The 18801-nt window shown below is 45.1% G+C and overlaps 1 protein-coding gene and 1 long non-coding RNA gene across 7 annotated transcripts in view; one reads left to right on the top strand and one right to left on the bottom strand.

The window, feature by feature from the left end:
• Positions 1-18801, bottom strand: part of KIAA0232 (KIAA0232 ortholog) — an 81307-nt gene that overhangs the window by 37535 nt on the left and 24971 nt on the right. For 5 of the 6 annotated variants that reach the window (XM_061420914.1, XM_061420918.1, XM_061420917.1 and 2 more), the window contains one exon: positions 12042-12540. In XM_061420914.1, coding sequence (XP_061276898.1) covers positions 12042-12272 — 231 coding nt within the window. In that variant the 5' untranslated portion in view covers positions 12273-12540. The remainder of the gene's footprint in view (positions 1-12041; positions 12541-18801) is intronic. The other variant, XM_061420919.1, reaches the window with a different exon arrangement.
• On the top strand, positions 3586-8946 carry LOC133249898 (uncharacterized). The gene is made up of 2 exons (XR_009737159.1): positions 3586-8193; positions 8738-8946. It is a non-coding gene; the product is annotated as an uncharacterized LOC133249898 (long non-coding RNA).

Raw genomic sequence — 18801 nt, 5'->3', positions numbered from 1 at the left:
AAATTGGAAGTGTGAGTCCTCCAACTTTGTTCTTTTTCAAATTCTTTTGGCTATTCTGGATCCCTTGCATTTTGCATGAATTTCAGGATTGGCTTGCCAATTTCTGCAACAAAGGCAGCTGGGATTCTGACAGGGGTTGCCTTGAACCTGCAGATCAGCTTAGTGAGCTATTAAGCTTTCCGACTATGAATATGGAATGCTTTTCTATTTATTAGGTTTTCTTTGATTTCTGTCAATGATGTTTGTAACTTTTACTGTGCAAGTCTTGACTTCTTTTGTTAAACTTATTCCTAGTAATTTAATTCTTTTTGATTCTACTGTAAATGGAATTTTTCTAATTTCCTTCCTTAGGATTTTCTATTATATAACACTACATCAAGTCATTAGAAAGAGTTTTCGTTCTTCCTTTCCAACCTGATGACTTTTCCCCCCTTACCTAACTGTCCTGTTAATGCTGATTTGTAAGATTTTATGTATCTCATCTTTGAAAATGCCTTTTCACACAAATAGATACTGCTGAATACTGGTATTATTCAACAGGCATGGGTTTAATGGAAACTATTTGTTGCTTAGAAGGCATTTATAAAATTCTGCTCGCTTCCTCTCTTGATATGTACCTTTTCAACGTGTTATCACATTGCAGATCAATCACTCCCAAGTGAAAGTGAAGTGGGAGCTTTGCATCGAACCGTTACAGATTCCAAAATAAGACATTTTCCTCTGCACTGTGTTAAGGCATGAAAGATGCTGCTGGAACTGCACAACATACCCAGTGCAGATTTGTGCGGGAATGGAGGTTTTGCTTCTTGTTTTAACTTTTGACATAATGAATGATGCAACCTGACATTAATTGTGACTCAAGCAACGTTAGCTGTTAGAGTGAGTCTGCTGCTCCTGCTAAGTCGCTTCAGTCATGTCCGACTCTGTGCGACCCCATAGACGGCAGCCCACCAGGCTCCCCAATCCCTGGGATTCTCCAGGCAAGAACACTGGAGTGGGTTGCCATTTCCTTCTCCAATGCGTGAAAGTGAAAACTGAAAGTGAAGTCGCTTAGTCGTGTCTGACTCTTAGCGACCCCATGGACAGCAGCCTACCAGGCTCCTCCATCCATGGGATTTTCCAGGCAAGAGTGCTGGAGTGGGGTGCCATTGCCTTCTCCAGAGTGAGTCTACCATATTACAAATTTTCATTTAAGTGCTATTTTGCCTTGTGATTTTAGGCTGAATTCATGAAGAAACAGCATCAAGTCTATATAGGTAAAGCTATACACACGCTAGCATATGCGATAACTGTTCTGTATTCTCTTTCCACTTACTATATTTGAGAGATCCCTTTTTCTATTTTCGGGCTTCATGTACTCTGTGAATGTATTATGACTTATTAACCTTTAGAATTAAACTAGCAATCAGGTTTTAAAAGAACAGTGTAAAAGAAGCTCTATACTTCTATTGTTATATTTTCTATGCTGCAAACTCATTAAAAGTCCACTTGGACACGAACATATAACATTAAGCGTGTGCAGAACATGCACTAGGTAGACTCGGTAAAGCCTGGCATGCTGTAGTCCATGCGGTCGCCAAAGACTCGGACATGACTGAGCGACTGATCAACAATGAATTCACTACACCAACTTATGATTTTTCAAAGTCATAACCCTGAAGATAAAACGCAATTATCAAGTCCCCAAAGAAGCTACGGCCGAGAACCTATTATTAGGTACTTCTTTGGACACTATCGCGAGGGAACTTAAAGCTAGAGTTTTGATTGACTTTGTCTTGCTGTCTTCTATCACAAAGGCAATTGAGAGCTGGAGGAAGAAAAAGAATACAACATTCTGAAATACAGCTGGGATCACTGATGTCTGCTGTCGTCGCCCACTGCTTCCCCTTAGCAGTCCTGGAACTCCAGAACCACCAGCGCCTGAATGGGACTAAGGCTCCTCCCAGCTCTGCGCCCTGATTGGCTGAATAGTAATAAGCTCGTTTCATGCGTCTGGCCACAGGATTGGCTGAGAGGCAGATGACCAATCAGAAGTGAGCAGTTTAAATAAAGCACCTCCCCTGCCCAGAAAGGTTTCTGCTGGGAACGCAGGGACCACACCCTCTGGAGCCTGTGGTTCAGTTCAGTTCAGTCGCTTAGACTCTTTGCGACCCCATGGCCTGCAGCACGCCAGGTCTCCTTGTCCATCACCAACTCCCGGAGTGAACTCAAACTCATGTCCATTGAGTCGGCGATGCCATCCAACCATCTCCTCTGTCGTCCCCTTCCCCTCCTTCCTTCAATCTTTCCCATCATCAGGGTCTGAATGAGTCAGCTCTTTGCATCAGGTGGCCAAAGTATTGGAGTTTCAGCTTCAACATCAGTCCTTCCAATGAATATTCAGGACTGATTTCCTTTAGGATGGACTGGTTGGATTGTCTTTCTGTCCAAGGGATTCTCAAGAGTCTTTTCCAACACCACAGTTCAAAAGCATCAATTATTCGGTGCTCAGCTTTCTTTATGGTCCAATTCGCACATCCATACACGACCACTGGAAAAACCACAGCGTGTGCACAGGACGTCTGCCAAATGTGATGCTCACCTTCTTGTGCCCTCCAGCCCTGGGGAGTAGCTGCAGAACCAAGCTGCAGAACCAAGGGGAGGCGGGGGCGGGGAGGGGCGCCAAGCAGATGCCCTGAGGACACCCAGGGAAGCTCTGCTGAACCAGGCGGGGGCAGTCCTGATTCCGGACTTCTAGATATATGACATTCCTTCCCAATTAATCCAATGTATGCCAGATTTGTGACTGCGTGTGAATGAAAGACGCAGCTAGAATTTGAAGAGAGGCCTCAGTAATAAATTCACTTCTAACAGCTCAAAGGAACTGTAAATTGCCTCTCAGTGAGTAGCACAAATTAAATGAGCATAATGTCACCTTAAGTACATCCTTTTTTTCCTACTAGGTCATCAGACAACATGTTCATCACTGGCCTTCCTGCTTTCAGTTGCCCAACCCAGCTCACCCACCACAATGCTGCCATTTGGCACTGCTGACTAAATACAGCAGCAGGTGGTCTTGTCTCTGGGACTAAAATATCCATCCCCCAGTGGAGCACAATGACAGGTTCTTGCGAACCTGCTTCCTGCTCACCCTTCTCAGGCTGATCTCCTCCCACCCTTCACTGCACCCCCCCCCACCACCCCACCCCCCTCCCTGGGCTCCCAGCATCAGGCCCTGCTGCCTCTTCGACCGCTCGTTTGTTTCAAGACTGTTCTGCTCCAGACTCTGCAGCCAGAGCGTGGCAGGGACCCCTAACCTGGCAGCTGTCTTTCAGGGCCCATCCCCAGTCATCTCCACCATCCTGCCCCCATCAATGCCCAGCATGTCATGGGCACTCACGTGGTGAGTAAAAACCTATAAATGTGCACTAAATGCAGCATTTCTAGTCAGACCATCTTCTCTATTGCATGAAAAGATTTTACTGAAAAACCCCACCCTTTTTACTATGGTATCTGAGGGAGTTTGCGGACATGAACTTGTGCACCCACCATTATTACTAACTCCTACTCCTTATGTATAAAGTTAATTTAATGTCTGTTAAGTGAATGGTTGTTGAAATACAGTATATGCAGCAAGACGCCTGAGGAACGCAGGATGGGTCAGTTGCTGTTGTTAAAGATTATGGTAAAGGAAAACACTGCAAATGCTAGCCTTTCCAAGCCGTGAAATGCTAAGCTAATGGGGATATACTGCAAAGTACTTTACAAGTGGGCTAAAAGAACAAAAAGTTCTGCTGAATACAGAAATGATCCATCTCAACGAGCAATTAGTCCTAGGATTATTCTTTCTCAACCTGTAGGCAAAAATAGAAAATGCAGTAATCCAGCTACATTTGTAGAATGATGGACTCTGAGGGAGAAGATACAATTAATTAAGGGATTTAAAAGAAACTGAAACTGGGGCTCTCCTGGTAGTCCAGTGGTCTTCTGTACTTCCAGTGCAGACTCTGTACTTCCAATGCAGGTGGCTGGAGTTTTATCCCTGGTCAGCGAACTAAGATCCCACATAGCACATGGAGAAGCCAAAAAAGAGACAAGAAACTGTGACAAAGAGACAGAAATCAAGACAGTGAGGTACTGGTATAAAGACAGACATACAGACCAATGACTAGAACAGAGAGCCAAGTAACAGACCCTTACAGTCATGCTGAAAATGTTTTTCACAAGGGTGTCAAGGCCATTCAATGAGGACAGGGCAGTCTTGTCAACAAATGATGCTGGGAAAACTAGATAACCACATGCGAAAGAAGGAAATTTGACTCTTAACCCACAACGTATATAAAAGTTAATTCAAAACGGATCAAAGACCTATACGCAAAAGCTAAAACTTAGAAATGCTGGGCAAAGATTTCTTGGATATGACACCAAAGACACAGGTAACAAAAGAAAAAACAGACAAACTGGGCTCATTAAGTTTTTTAAATTTAGTGCAACGAAAGACACTATGAACAGAGTGAAAAGGCAAACCCCAAGGAGGGGGAAATATCCACAAACCACATATCCGGTAAGGGGTTAGTATCCAAAACCTGTAGAGAATACCTAAGATGCAACAACAAAGAGAGATTCAAAAACGGGAAAAAGACTTGAGAGTCTCCAAAGAAGATACACGAATGGCCAATAAACAAATGAAGAGATGCTCAACATCATTACTCATCAGGGAAATGTAAGTGAAACCTACAAGATACCGATTAGAATGACTACTGTGAAAAACTAACAAACCAACAGGACAGAACAAGTGCTGGTGAGGATGTGGAGAAACGGAACCCCATTCACCACTGGTGGGAGTGCACCAGAGTGCAGCTCACGTGAAAGCAGAACCACCACAGGTCCAGCAGTTCCACTTCCAGACAAATACCTCTCAAAGCTGAAAGCGGCGTCTTGATGAGATATTCGCCCACCTGCGTTCATACAACAGTACTGCTCACAGTAGCTTCAACATGCGAGAAACCCGAGTGTCCACTGTTGGATGGATGGATATGCAAAATGTGGCATATCCGTATGATAGAATACTGCTGCTGCTGCTGCTGCGTCGCTTCAGTCGTGTCCGACTCTGTGTGACCCCATAGATGGCAGCCCACCAGGCTCCCCCATCCCTGGGATTCTCCAGGCAAGAACACTGGAGTGGGTTGCCATTTCCTTCTCCAATGCATGAAAGTGAAAAGTGAAGTTGCTCAATCGAGTCCGACTCTTAAGTGACCCCATGGACTGCAGCCCACCAGGCTCCTCCGTCCATGGGATTTTTCAGGCAAGAGTACTGGAGTGGGGCACCATTGCCTTCTCCGATGATAGACTACTACTTGGCCTTAAAAAGGAAGGAGATTCTGACACCTGCTGCAATACGGATGAACCCTGAGGACGTGATGCACAGTGAAATAAGTTGGTCACAAAGAAACAAATAAATATCACATGACTCCATTGATAAGAGGTCCTTAAGAGTAGTCAAAAATCATAAAGACAGAAAGCATTGGGTTGGCCAAAAAGTTCACTAGAGTTTACTTTAACATTTTTGGGGAAAAAACCCTCAACAAACCTTTTGGCCAACCGATATGATGGTGGTTGCCTGGGGCTGGGGGAAGGGGGAATTTTGTAAAGCTTCCATTTTATGAGATGAAAAGGGTTCAGAGACGAATGATGGCTGCATAACATTATGAGTGCATATGATACCACGGAAATGTGTACACTTCAAGATGGGAGAGATGGCAGTGCTGAGGAGGGAAGAAACTTCAGTAGCTTCTCTGAAGGGCAGGCCCCAGCGTGCAGCTACGGCCTCTGCACTCACCTCCACCATGCTCCCCTCCCGACCCACACACAAGTCACACGCCTGAGAAAGAAGCACACGTCTGTTCCTTTCTTTAATAAACATCTGAGCCTTTCCTGCATCCCATGAATTGTCTCAAGGGCTACGAATACAGCAGAAAACATGGCAAGCAAGGTCCCTAGCTCTGTGAACTGTATATCCCAGCGGAGGAGGCTTACAGACAGACAGAAAACACGGCCAACAATCCCACAATTCTGGGCAGTAACAAGTGTCACGGGCTTCCTGGTGGCTCAGACAGTAAAGCATCTGCCCGTAATGCGGGAGACCTGGGTTCGATCCCTGGGTCGGGAAGATCCCCTGGAGAAGGAAATGGCAACCCACTCCAGTATTCTTGCCTGGAAAATTCCACGGATGGAAGAGCCTGGTGGGCCAAAGTCCATGGGGTCGCAGAGTCGGACACAACTGAGCAACTTCACTGGTTAAACAAGTGTTATGAAGAAAAATAAAGCAGAAAACAAGACTGAGAATGGGAGGTTTCTTTTTAAATATGGTGGTCAAAGAAAGACTGAGGCTAAGACAAGCCAAATAAACACCTAACTAAACAGGTAAACAAACAAATACCCTCTTTTAAAAAGTAAACCAATTCAAGACATGGCGGGAAGCGGCCGGCGGCACTGCACCTGGCCTGAGGTCTGCTCTCTACACCACAGGAACACGAACGCTAAGAAGATGAAGGCCCTTGCAAGCAGAACATTGACGACTGAAGGAGCAGGCATAACTGAGTCAGACAAAGAATCACCATTTCGTGACCATCAGAGTAACAACGGATCCAGGTGGGAGCCATCCATGGACGTAAGCTCATCAAGTCTCCTCTGAACTGGTGACCTGAAAACCACACAGCGAGGGGCTCAGCTTCGTAGTGCAGAAACCTGGCGGCCACCAGTGGAACCAAAGTCAGCGTCCACCAGAGTGAGACAGACTGGTGTTGCGTGCTGTCTGCCGTGACGCACCAAGAAGGAGGCTCGCCGCCTGTGTAATGCCACTGCCCTGAGGCATACTGCTGCTGCTACTGCTAAGTCGATTCAGTCGTGTCTGACTCTGTGTGACCCCATAGACGGCAGCCCACCAGGCTCCCCCGTCCCTGGGATTCTCCAGGCAAGAACACTGGAGTGGGTTGCCATTTCCTTCTCCAATGCATGAAAGTGAAAAGTGAAAGGGAAGTCACTCAGTCATGCCTGACTCTTAGTGACCCCATGGACTGCAGCTCACCAGGCTCCTCCGACCATGGGATTTGCCAGGCAACAGTACTGGAGTGAGGTGCCACTGCCTTCTCCCCACTGAGGTGTAAGCGGACTCTAAATGAGAGGAAGCAGACGCACCCATAGGGGGACACTCTGCAAGATAACTGGCCTGTACGCATCAAAAATGTCGTTATGAGACACAAAGGAAAGAGGAGGAACCACTCCAGGTTAAAAGAAATCATAAAGAGACGTGACCACGAAAGTCAATGCGTGACCCTAGGCGAGGAAAAAACTACAGTGGAGGACATCACTGAGCATCAGCAGTGTACTAGGCCATAACGTGCTGGAGTGAATTTCCTGGATTTTATAATTGTCCTGTGGCTTAGAGAAAATGCAACCAACAAATAATAGGCTGATTCATGTAGGAGAGATGGGCATCAAAAGCAGAGGGGAGAAATAAGCAAAAGTGGGAACGTGTTAGCAATAAGGGGCTGACTGAAAGTCTTTGCTCTATTCTTCCAATTCTTCGGATGTTTGAAATCATTTCAAAAAATTTTTAAGATGATTATATGATTTCTGCCATTAAACACCGTATAAATTACTGGGAGAGACATTCAAATAACCATAATGAAGAGCAGAAACCTGGTCAAGTTTGGAAGACACTGTTTTCGTCAGGAGCTGTCAGAAGTGCATTCACAGAAAGGTGATCTGGGCCTCGAAAGGATGCATTAGAAAAGTGGTTTATATTTACAGCTAAAAGTAGTTTATACTGAATACCTGGTTTAGCTGAGCATACGTTTATCAGAATATGGTAATCGTAACCAAAAAGGAAAAAAAAAACGAAGAAAACCTTGTGGAAGTAAAATTACTGTGACCCAACTACAGTATCTACACATTAGAAGGCGGTTGTTGCCCAGGACTACACAGGCATCAGCTGATGCCACAATGTACTCCCAGCCCCGCCCAGATCAGAGGGTCACACTTAAAACCCTGGCTGCCTGTCAGCCTCGACCTAGATGAGGGCCTGATCAGCTGCACTTCCTCCCCGGTGGTCCAGGGAGGGTGGGACAAGCACAGACCTGTTTCTTAGACCTCAGGAGCTCTGTTTCTTTTAACCAAAACTGAGAAAGCCATGAATTCATCATGACAAATACGGTCAGTAGTTGCAGCCATGACCTTAAAACTAGTCGTCTTCAAGGTCAGGCTAATTCAAGGACTGAGGGATGAGAAAAGATGTGAGAAAACAAACACCCCCAAGGCGGAGTCACCTGACCTCCAATGGACAGGGCGGGGGTGGGGGGGTGAGGCCACCGTGGGTGTGACCCAGGGACCAGGGAGGTGGCATGCCTCGTCGCCTACAGCGGGCTCCCGAGCACACCTGCTGGCCGGAGACTGAGCCACAGGAGGTCAGCTCAGCGCCTTCCGTGGCTCCCTGCCCTGACTCTGAGCATATCCTCCTCCTCCTTGAGGATCGGAAAAGTTACCGAGGGGCTGGCTGACCCTTGGGTCCTCTCCTATGAAAGGACATTTCCAATATGACCTTCCCCATCAGCATGAGACTTATTGGCACCGTGCTAGCCTGGGACAAGCAGAAAAGGATTTCAGGATCCTTCTGGTTCCCAGTGGATTCTCCTTGTGATTCTCGGCATGCTCTGTTTCCACTGACCTTTATCTGTCCTGTGTCCTAAACATGAACCAGAACAGGGAGGAGCAAACACGGAGCGTGCTGATGGCGGCCAGGACCCGTCCCCAGCTTCCTACAGTGAAGAAAGAACTCAGGAGTTCACAGACAACTCTGATCACCTAAGTGTTCAACTGGAATCTCAGCAGCAGTCCTGCGTTTTTTCCCTTTCAATGTCCTACAGCATCTAACACTTAAATACTTCTGACTTGTTTCATGAGTATATATTTACAACTGAAGTATATGATTTCTAAGTTAACAGAAACACCTTCCTCATTTCTGGAAATATTAATTCTTGTACTTTGGTTGTTGCTCGTTGTTCAGTCGCTCAGTCAGTTCTGACTCTTTGTGACACGCCAGGCTTCCCTGTCCTTCACTGTCTCCAGGAGTTTGCCCAAACTCATGAGTCAATAATGTCATCCAACCATATCATTCTCTGTCAACCCCTTCTCCTCCTGCCTTCAATTTTTACCAGCATCAGGGTCTTTTCCAATAAGTTGATTCTTCACATCAAGTGGCCAAAGTACTGGAGCTTCGGCATCAACATCAGTCCTACCGGTGAATATTCAGGGTTGATTTCCTTTAGGATTGACTGGTTGGATCTCCTTGCCATACAAGGGACTCTCAAGAGTCTTCTCCAACACCACTGTTCGGAAGCATCAATTCTTTGGTGCTCAGCCTTTTTTATGGTCCAACTCTCACGTCCATACATGCCTACTGAAAAAACCATAGCTTTGACTAGACGGACCTTTGTCAGCAAAGCAATGTCTCTGCTTTTAAATATGCTGCCTAGGTTTGTTATAGCTTTTTCTTCCAAGGAGCAAGCATCTTTTAATTTCATGGCTGCAGTCACCATCCACAGTGATTCTGAAGCCCAAGAATATAAAGTCTGTCACTGTTTCCATTGTTTCACCATCTGTTTGTCATGAAGTGATGGGACCAGATGCTATGATCTTAGTTTTCTGAATGTTGAGCTTTAAGCCAGCTTTTTCAGTCTCCTCTTTCACCTTCATCAAGAGGCTCTTTAGTTCTTCACTTTCTGCCATAAGGCGGTGTCATCTGCATATCTGAGGTTATTGATGTTTTTCCCTGCAATCTTGATTCCAGCTTGTGCTTCATCCAGCCCGGCATTTCGCATGATGTACTCAGCATAGATGTTAAATAATCAGGGTGACAATATATAGCCTTGATGTACTCCTTTCCCAATTATGAACCAGTCTGTTGTTCCATGTCCAGTTCTAACTGTTGCTTCTTGACTTGCATACAAGTTTCTCAGGAGGCAAGTAAGGTGGTCTGGTATTCCCATCTCTTTCAGAATTTTCCACAGTTTGTTGTGATCTATACAGTCAAAGGCTTTAGTGAAGTCAATGAAGCAGAAGTAGATGTTTCTCTGGAATTATCTGTTTTTTTCCTATGATCCAACAGATGTTGGCAATTTGATCTCTGGTTCCTCTGCCTTTTCTAAATCAAGTTTGTACATCTGGAAGTTCTTGGTTCACATACTGTTGAAGCCTAGCTTGAAGGATTTTGAGCATTACCTTGTTAGCATGTGAAATATGTACAACTGTGCAGTGCTTTTTGGGACTGGGATGAAAACTTATCTTTTCCAGTCCTGTGGCCACTGCTGAGTTTTCCAAATTTGCTGGCATATTGAGTGCAGCACTTTCACAGCATCATCTTTTAGGATTTGAAATCGCTCAGCTGGAATTCCATCACCTCTATTAGCTTTGTTCATAGTCATGCTAAGGCCCACTTGACTTCACATTCAGGATGTCTGGCTCTAGGTGAGTGATCACACCATCACAGTTATCCAGGTCATTAAGACCATTTTGCTACAGTTTTTCTGTGTATTCTTGCCACATCTTAATACCTTCTCCTTTTGTTAGAATCATACAGTTTCTGTCCTTTATTGTGCTCACCTCTGCATGAAATGTTCCCTTGGTATCTCTAATTTTCTTGAACAGATCTCTAGTCTATTTGGTGGATTTAACATTTTACTTGCCCCTAAAAAAGTATATTTACATTTACTGGAAAGATGATGGAAAATAATAGAGCTTCGGCAAGAAAATCATACAAACTATTGACCACCAAAATAACACATTTTCTGATGATTAGGTTTTTACACGTCAACTCCCTCAAAACCTTACTTGACCCAACTGTCACCAGACAGGCCAGTAGCCAATCTGGAAGCGAGGAAAATGTGGAAAGAACGAGCAAACCCCAGCAGTGAAGAGCACGCTGCACCAGCAACGCGTGATGGGCGGGGCTTGCCGTGAAGCCCCCGTGTTTATGAGACTCCTCTGCGGTTCGGAACGTCAAAGCCAGTTTCTGGTGTCAATGAAAGTCTGTTCCTGCTTTCAGTGTTCCTAACAATGGTTTAAAACAACAACTAAGAACTGCCCACAAAACACTCAACTCTTTTTTTTGGCTTGTCTGCGCCTCGCCACATGTGGGATCTTAGTTCCCCAACCAGGGATTGAACCTGCGGCCTCTGCAATGGAAGCGCAGAGTCCTAACCACCGGAACACCAGGGAAGTCCCCAACCACTCCCTTTTAGGTGAAATCTGTGCCCCGCAGTCACTCAGAAACCACCCGCTCGGTGCTGAGAGCTCTGCTTCCCTTTCAGCAAGCCTCATACTCAGCAGCTTCTCCTGGTGAGTGAGACCAAAGTTGAGATCTTTGTCAAGAACACAGATTTGTTTGCTTTATTCACCTACGCACCTAAGTCAAGTAATATGTATAATGGCTCATTTAAGGTCATTTGGTTATCGTTCAGTCGCAAAATCGTGTCCAACTCTTTGCGACTCCAGGGACTGCAGCATGCCAGGCTCTTTGTCCACCACTATGTCCCAGAGTTTCCTCAAATTCATATCCACTGAGTATTTAAAGTTATATGCTTTATCAAAATTTTAACTCTCCTGATTCAAAACACACACTTGGATTAATAAGCAGCTTATCATCACTGTTGGAGATGAAATATTCAAGTTTGAAACGTTAAGCAGTATTAATAGACACAATGATTAAAACTTGTTATCATCATGTCTCATTTTCCTAAACCAACATTCTGGAGCAGTGCTACTCCAAGGCAGCAGGTCACCTAACTACTACCATCCATGAGAAGATCCAGAGTCTGCCAGAACGTCGATCAAGTCTCAGAGACAGTGACTGCACCAGTATGCTCGGTGACTTGGCTCATCAGCTTAAAAGTTTCTGGACCACAGCCGTCTACCTGCTCCAGAGTACGAAAGCACTCTCGGGAGGAAAATGCAGACATGCAGACACAATCATGAGCTTTCACAAAACATTCACAGCACGTAAATACCTGTTCCTGCAGGTCGTAGTCATAGCTGTCATGCAGCAGAAGACTGAGGACGTATCGAGTATAAATCATGGCATCAATGCCACATTTCTCTAGCTCTTGTCCCAGCCAGGTCTGCACGGGACCCAGAGCATGAAGCAGAGACATTTCAGAGACAGATACGGGGCCTGGGTAAGAGCTGGAGGAGCTTTCAGATGGTAAATCGTCCACAGCAACTGCACAGACAGGGCGCATGAACTGAGGTGGCTGACATCCTTAAGATGCGAAGCATTTTCTGCAGTGACGTTCTGTTGGTGTCTGGAGGGGATTTTCACTCCAGTAAAAAGGAGAGATGCTGGACATCTAGGGTAAACATTTATTTCTGCTGGCAGTCAGCCATCTACAACTGAATTTCCCTCTGCAGGCATGACCAATGAATCAACATCCTGATATTAACATACATTTAGATACGATGTTCTACTTTAATTTCACATCGAGGTCAAATGTAAGTCTCCAGCAGAACCTACAAAAATAAGAGAGAAAAAAGGTAGCATTATGTACAGATATAAATTATTGATCTTTTGAAAAAAATCCAAATAAACGATTCCTGTTTGACTCTCTGATCACTTGTGATACAGGCCACTCTTTTAATAGCTTTTCTCACTAAATTAACCCTTTCAACATGTCAAACTAATCTAACAATGGCTTTATTAAGTCATAATATGCTTTATGCTAGAGTTCTGATTAATTTATGCCACTAGAAAATGAAGACTAACAGTAATAGGTAAATCTCATTGGATCAGCTTTTATAGGAATTTTGGCAGACAATCAGAGGGCTACCAAAAATGACTTTTAAAAAATGTATCAATAGTTATTTCTAGTAAGAGCATCAAGCCAGAAAGACAGACCCTCCTTACCAAAAATTTAAGACTCAGCTTCCTGCATTTCATCTCAAACTACACATTAGATGTTACATACAGGTTTAAATCCACCCCAGGACGATATCACTAGATTAATGTATTACTAGGTTAATGTATTCTGGGCTTCCCAGGTGGCACAGTGGTAAAGAACCCACCTGCCAACACAGGAGACACAAGAGAGGCAGGTTTGATCTCTGGGTCGGGAAGATCCTCTAGAGTAGGAAATAATAACCCACTCCAGTATTCTTCCCTGGAAAATTCCATGGACAGAGGAGCCTAGCAGGCTTCAGTCCATGGGGTCAGAAAGAGTTGGACACGACTGACCATGCAAACACAGTCATATGGCTTCTGCTACTTTCTAAAATCTTCCTTACCATACTGTCTTTTCTGAATTATAAAAACTAGATAAATCAAAGCAAAGATTTTCTGTTTTTACTTGCTAAACTCTTCCAGCTGACTCTCAAAATTAAAACATATTCCGAAATTGTTTTAACATGTGTGGATCTCAGGATGCCAGGAGGATCACCAATTAAACAATACATTCAATCAGGACACCACTTGAAGCAGGTAGACGAGGCAGTGCTCATCCAATGACGGCGCCCCACGACGAGGCGGGGACCTGAAGCAGGGGCTCTAGGAGGTGAGAGAAGGTAAGGCAGCTGAAGATCACAGGGAAAATGTACCAGGAGGGGAAAGCTGCCCAGAGGAAATCAGCAGACACTGGCAAGGGCTGCTCCTGCACCTTCCACAGAGTGTTGATCGGGGCACGCAGGCGAGGACCCGGCCAGTACACAGGAGAGGGTCATCACAGAGCACAGGCGGAGATGGGCCCAGGGCTCAGCACGGCCGGGGGCACTGCTTGCTGCCGCCAGTCGGGGCTGGAAAACCTCACAGTTCCGGCCACATCAGGCAGAGGGCTCAGTGGGTCTCGACGCTGTAATGGGCAGTCACTAGCCCTACAGTAAACACTGCTCTGGACTTGCCTAGTACATCTTAAAATTCAAGGCCCCACAGGCCACACTGCTTCCAACTATTTTCACTAAGGCCCCCAAACAAAGTTCAAGAAATTTACAGGAATGCAAAAATATCCACCGCCCAAGAAGATAAAATTTACCACATTTGGCACCTAATCAAAATTAGCAGATATGTGGGAACTCCCTGGCGGTCCAGGGGTTAGGGTCTGCACTCTCACTGCTGAGGGTCTGGGTTCAGTCCTTGGTCAGGGAACTAAGATCCAACAAGCTGCACAGTGTGGCCAAAAAAATTAAAAAATTAGGAGGCATGCAAAGAAATGGAACACAAAGGGAGTGGAAATGAGGAGAAAAATGAACTGAAACCAATCCAGAATTGACACAAAAGTTAGAAGGAGGAGAAAAAGACTTTAAAACAGCAATTATGACTATATTCCATAAGTTCAAAAAAGATAATAAAAATCAAATATCTAAAGATGAAAACTACAATGTCTGAGATTAAAAATATAGGATGCAACTATCGGCATACCAGACCACCTGACCTGCCTCTTGAGAAACCTGCATGCAGGTCAGGAAGCAACAGTTAGAACTGGACACGGAACAACAGACTGGTTCCAAATACGAAAAGGAGTACGTCAAGGCTGTATATTGTTTATTTAACTTCTATGCAGAGTACATCATAAGAAACGCTGGGCTGGAAGAAGCACAAGCTGGAATCAAGATTGCCGAGAGAAATATCAATAACCTCAGATATACAGATGACACCACCCTTGTGGCAGAAAGTGAAGAGGAACTAAAAAGCTTCTTGATGGAAGTGAAAGAGGAGAGTGAAAAAGTTGGCTTAAAGCTCAACATTCAGAAAACGAAGATCATGGCATCCGGTCCCATCACTTCAAGGGAAATAGATAGGGAAACAGTGAGAGACTTTATTTTTTTGGGATCCAAAATCACTGCAGATGGTGACTGTGGCCATGTAATTAAAAGACGCTTACTCCTTGGAAGGAAAGTTATGACCAACCTAGATAGCATACTCAAAAGCAGAGACATTACTTTGCCAACAAAGGTTCGTCTAGTCAAGGCTATGGGTTTTCCAGTGGTCATGTATGGATGTGAGAGTTGGACTGTGAAGAAAGCTGAACGCCGAAGAATTGATGCTTTTGAACTGTGGTGTTGGAGAAGACTCTTGAGAGTCCCTTGGACTGCAAGGAGATCCAACCAGTCCATTCTAAAGGAGATCAGTCCTGGGTGTTCATTGGAAGGAATGATGCTGAAGCTGAAACTCCAGTACTTTGGCCACCTCATTCGAAGCGTCGACTCATTGGAAAAGACTCTGATGCTGGGAGGGATTGGGGGCAGGAGGAGAAGGGGACGACAGAGGATGAGGTGGTTGGATGGCATCACTGACTCGATGGACGTGAGTCTGAGTGAACTCCGGGAGTTGGTGATGGACAGGGAGGCCTGGCGTACTGCGATTCATGGGGTCGCAAAGAGTCGGATACGACTGAGCGACTGAACTGAACTGATGGCTCATGAACACAGATGCAAAAAATTCTAAACAAAAGTTTAGGAACCCGAATCCAACAATATACGTCAGATCCAGAGTACAGTGGAATCAGAAAAACACCATTAATGAAGGGGATGTTAATTGTCTTGGCCAGAGAACGTCTACAAATCTGTTTCACTTCGAGCAACTTAGTGGAAGGCTTTTCTCCATTTTTTAAATGCATAAAGACTTTAAAAATTCACACAACAGACTCGGTTCACTGTAAAGACTGATTAAAACAAAACAAAACAAAAACTATTTAGTGTACTATGTTTATTTTAAAATGGTTGTGGGATTCTCTCTGTTGTCATTAAGAGATTTAGCCAAGGGAAAGGATCCAAGAAGTAGGTGAGAGACAAAATAAAGCCAAACACACCGAGTGCCCATAATCTCATCAAAGCCAGTTAAAATCTTGCATCATTACCCCTGAGAGAGTCTTGCCGTAATGTGTTCATAGTCAATTTCATATAAATTTTAAATTGCCCGTATCCTTATAGTCATTAGGGGTTATAGTTTGCTTTTACTGTCCACACAGAACAGACTCAGAGGACTGGAGGAAAGAGAGGAAAGGCCAGTGTGTCAGGGAGGAGGGGCATCAGACTACGTGGTCAGCGGAGCAGTGCCGGGGAGAGGACCCTAACACCAAGGGTCTGAGACAGCACTCCAGTACCACAGTGACAGGTCTAAACGTTCCTGAAGCTCCTCGCTGTGAACCTGAACTGTTAACAGGTGACCCAGCGATAAACAGTGGGCTGTTAACTAAGCTTCCCTTCTCCTAAGCTGCAAGCCTTTGGCAAAGGAGCAAACATTTGACCCAATGGAAGCCTTTATATTCTAGTTCTGAACTGAGAGTTACCTGCTTAACCACTTGGCCAAAACAATGCCAGGATCTAACAAGCATATTGGAGAAGGCAGTGGCACCCCACTCCAGTACTCTTGCCTGGAAAATCCCATGGGCGGAGGAGCCTGGTAGGCTGCAGTCCATGGGGTTGCGAAGAGTCGGACACGACTGAGCGACTTCACTTTCACTTTTCACTTTCATGCACTGGAAAAGGAAATGGCAACCCACTCCAGTGTTCTTGCCTAGAGAATCCCAGGGATGGGGGAGCCTGGTGGGCTGCTGTCTCTGGGGTCACACAGAGTCGGACATGACTGAAGCGACTTAGCAGCAGCAGCAACAAGCATATGCAAAACCCACTTATTATTCACCTGGCAAGTTCAAGAACACAGCTGGCAAACACCAAAATGCCAAACTCTGTCTATTTGCCTTCACACTCATTTCAGAACATGAAGTTTAGTTAGCATGAAGGTAAACTGCATTTAGTTAAAGTTCTCCAGGAGAAAAAGCACAACCATATATATTCACAGGCTGTTTTGTCCCATTTTTCCAACTTTTTCTTCTACAAAGGTTTACACTGAGAAAAAAGGGCCTTCAAATTATCTTGAGCATCCTTCTCCCATGCAAAATTAACCCAAACCATCCTAAAGAGTGAGCTGCATAAATGATCATTTTAAAGGTCCAACAATAATACTCATTTTAGAATTTGTCTTTACTTTAAATTTTAAATGGTTTGAAACCAAAAAATACATATATAGCTAATCAAATGCCCATGGAAGGATGCGCCTTCTTTAATTCATGTAGGCAAGACAGACGAGTGGAAAGCGCACCAACCTAGGTTTGGTGCCCGTAACTTATCTGGAAAAGAGAATAGTAAATCCTTGCTCTCCCGACCCCTCAACTTCTCACAAGGCTGCTGCAAATGAGCAATCGAGAAACGCCTCCAAGTATCTGTGGCCTCTGCATTTCACCAAATGTCACACCCGTGGAAGGGGGTATTATTGTAAACTCCCCTTGTCAACTGTCTGCTTACTCTTACAGGATTCTTCACTAATAAGATTATCTGAAGAACAGTAATTATGTACAATACGTTAAGCTTTTAGTACAAAAAATACTCAATTACCTCACTATCCTTAAAAAAAAAAACTATGAAATCACCTTCGTTTACAATAACCTAGTTCTAGTCATAGCAGAGTCTTTGCTTTTGTGAGGAATAGTCTTGTCTCTAGCACAAGTTCCAATGGGACTGTGAAGAGCTCAAGTGGTGGAGTGCAGAGGATGGACGCAGAAGCGCCATGGACCCCTCGGCCGCGTTTCCCGTGCTCCGGGCTGTGCGCAGCCGCAGAACCGCCATGGGCCCCTTGGATCCGTTTCCCGTGTTCTGGACCGCGCGCATCCGCAGGCGCACCGAGGACCCCTCGGCCCGGTTCCCGTGGTCTGGACCATGCGCAGATGCACTGTTAGGCCACACTGTCCCCAGTAATACAGACGCGGGCGCTCAGCACACAGCACTTTCCTTGTGCGGCCCACTGTACCATTTCCACGTGTTTCAAGGGCTCTAGAATTAAAAATAGTCTTGGCAGTGAATGAACATCACCCCGCGAACACTTGGGGGTTGAAGAGAGCCTCCAGGCCAAGTTATTACTGTGAGCCTGGTGGAGTGGGGGGCAGGGGGGGTAGCGTCCGTCAAGCCTTGCTCACTCCCACGTCGCCGCCGCCCCCCACACAAGAAACCCCACGTCACCCTCCGTCTCCAGCAGTCAGGGCCCTGGGGCCTGTGACACATTACGATCAGACAGGGAACCAGAACCACAAACTGAATCCTAAACATGAAAGCATTTAATTCTTTAATTATCTGGTCCACATGTTTTCAGAGTGATACAATTAGTCCCAAATGATTTCTCTATCTAGAAGAAAAGAAAACACGTCTAAGTACCTAAGTCATTACGTAAGAATTTTTTCAGCAAACTGCCAGACAAAACATGGTAATGCCACAATCTTCAAATGAGTAATTTAATGATGAAGCAGTTTCGGTTTTTTTCCTGCAGGGCTGGGGGTGCTGATGGGGGGTTCTGAAGAAGTCCACTGACCTTTCAAATTTTCCTCCCCTGTGTAACAATGTTGTAAGAAACACAGTGCCCTCCTCTTACACTCTTTGCAGCACCACAAACAGTGATGAAAAGAATTCAAACGGCAGTTCCCATCAGTGTTCTCAAATCTACAGGAGACACTCTCTGCAGCTCAGCTTCCTTAGTGCTCAAGTGGAAAAGACACGCGGCAGAAACTAAAACATACTAAGGTGCTCCCCCCCACTTCTTTTTTGGTGACACACATATTTTTAGGTTTGCTCGAAGACTCATAAAAATTATTTCAAAAAGCACACTCTCTTTCTGACACGGAACATACATGTTACTTGTGGGCTGTCTTCTCAACTTAGCTGTGTCACAGCACAGCCGATCGCAGAGAGCACTGGACCATGACCAGTCGTAAACGTGGCTTCTTTGGGTCAGGT

The sequence above is a fragment of the Bos javanicus genome, chromosome 6 (genome assembly GCF_032452875.1).
Source record: "Bos javanicus breed banteng chromosome 6, ARS-OSU_banteng_1.0, whole genome shotgun sequence".
NCBI classification, from domain to species: Eukaryota; Metazoa; Chordata; class Mammalia; order Artiodactyla; family Bovidae; genus Bos; species Bos javanicus.
This window is presented reverse-complemented; position numbering and strand designations above follow the sequence as displayed.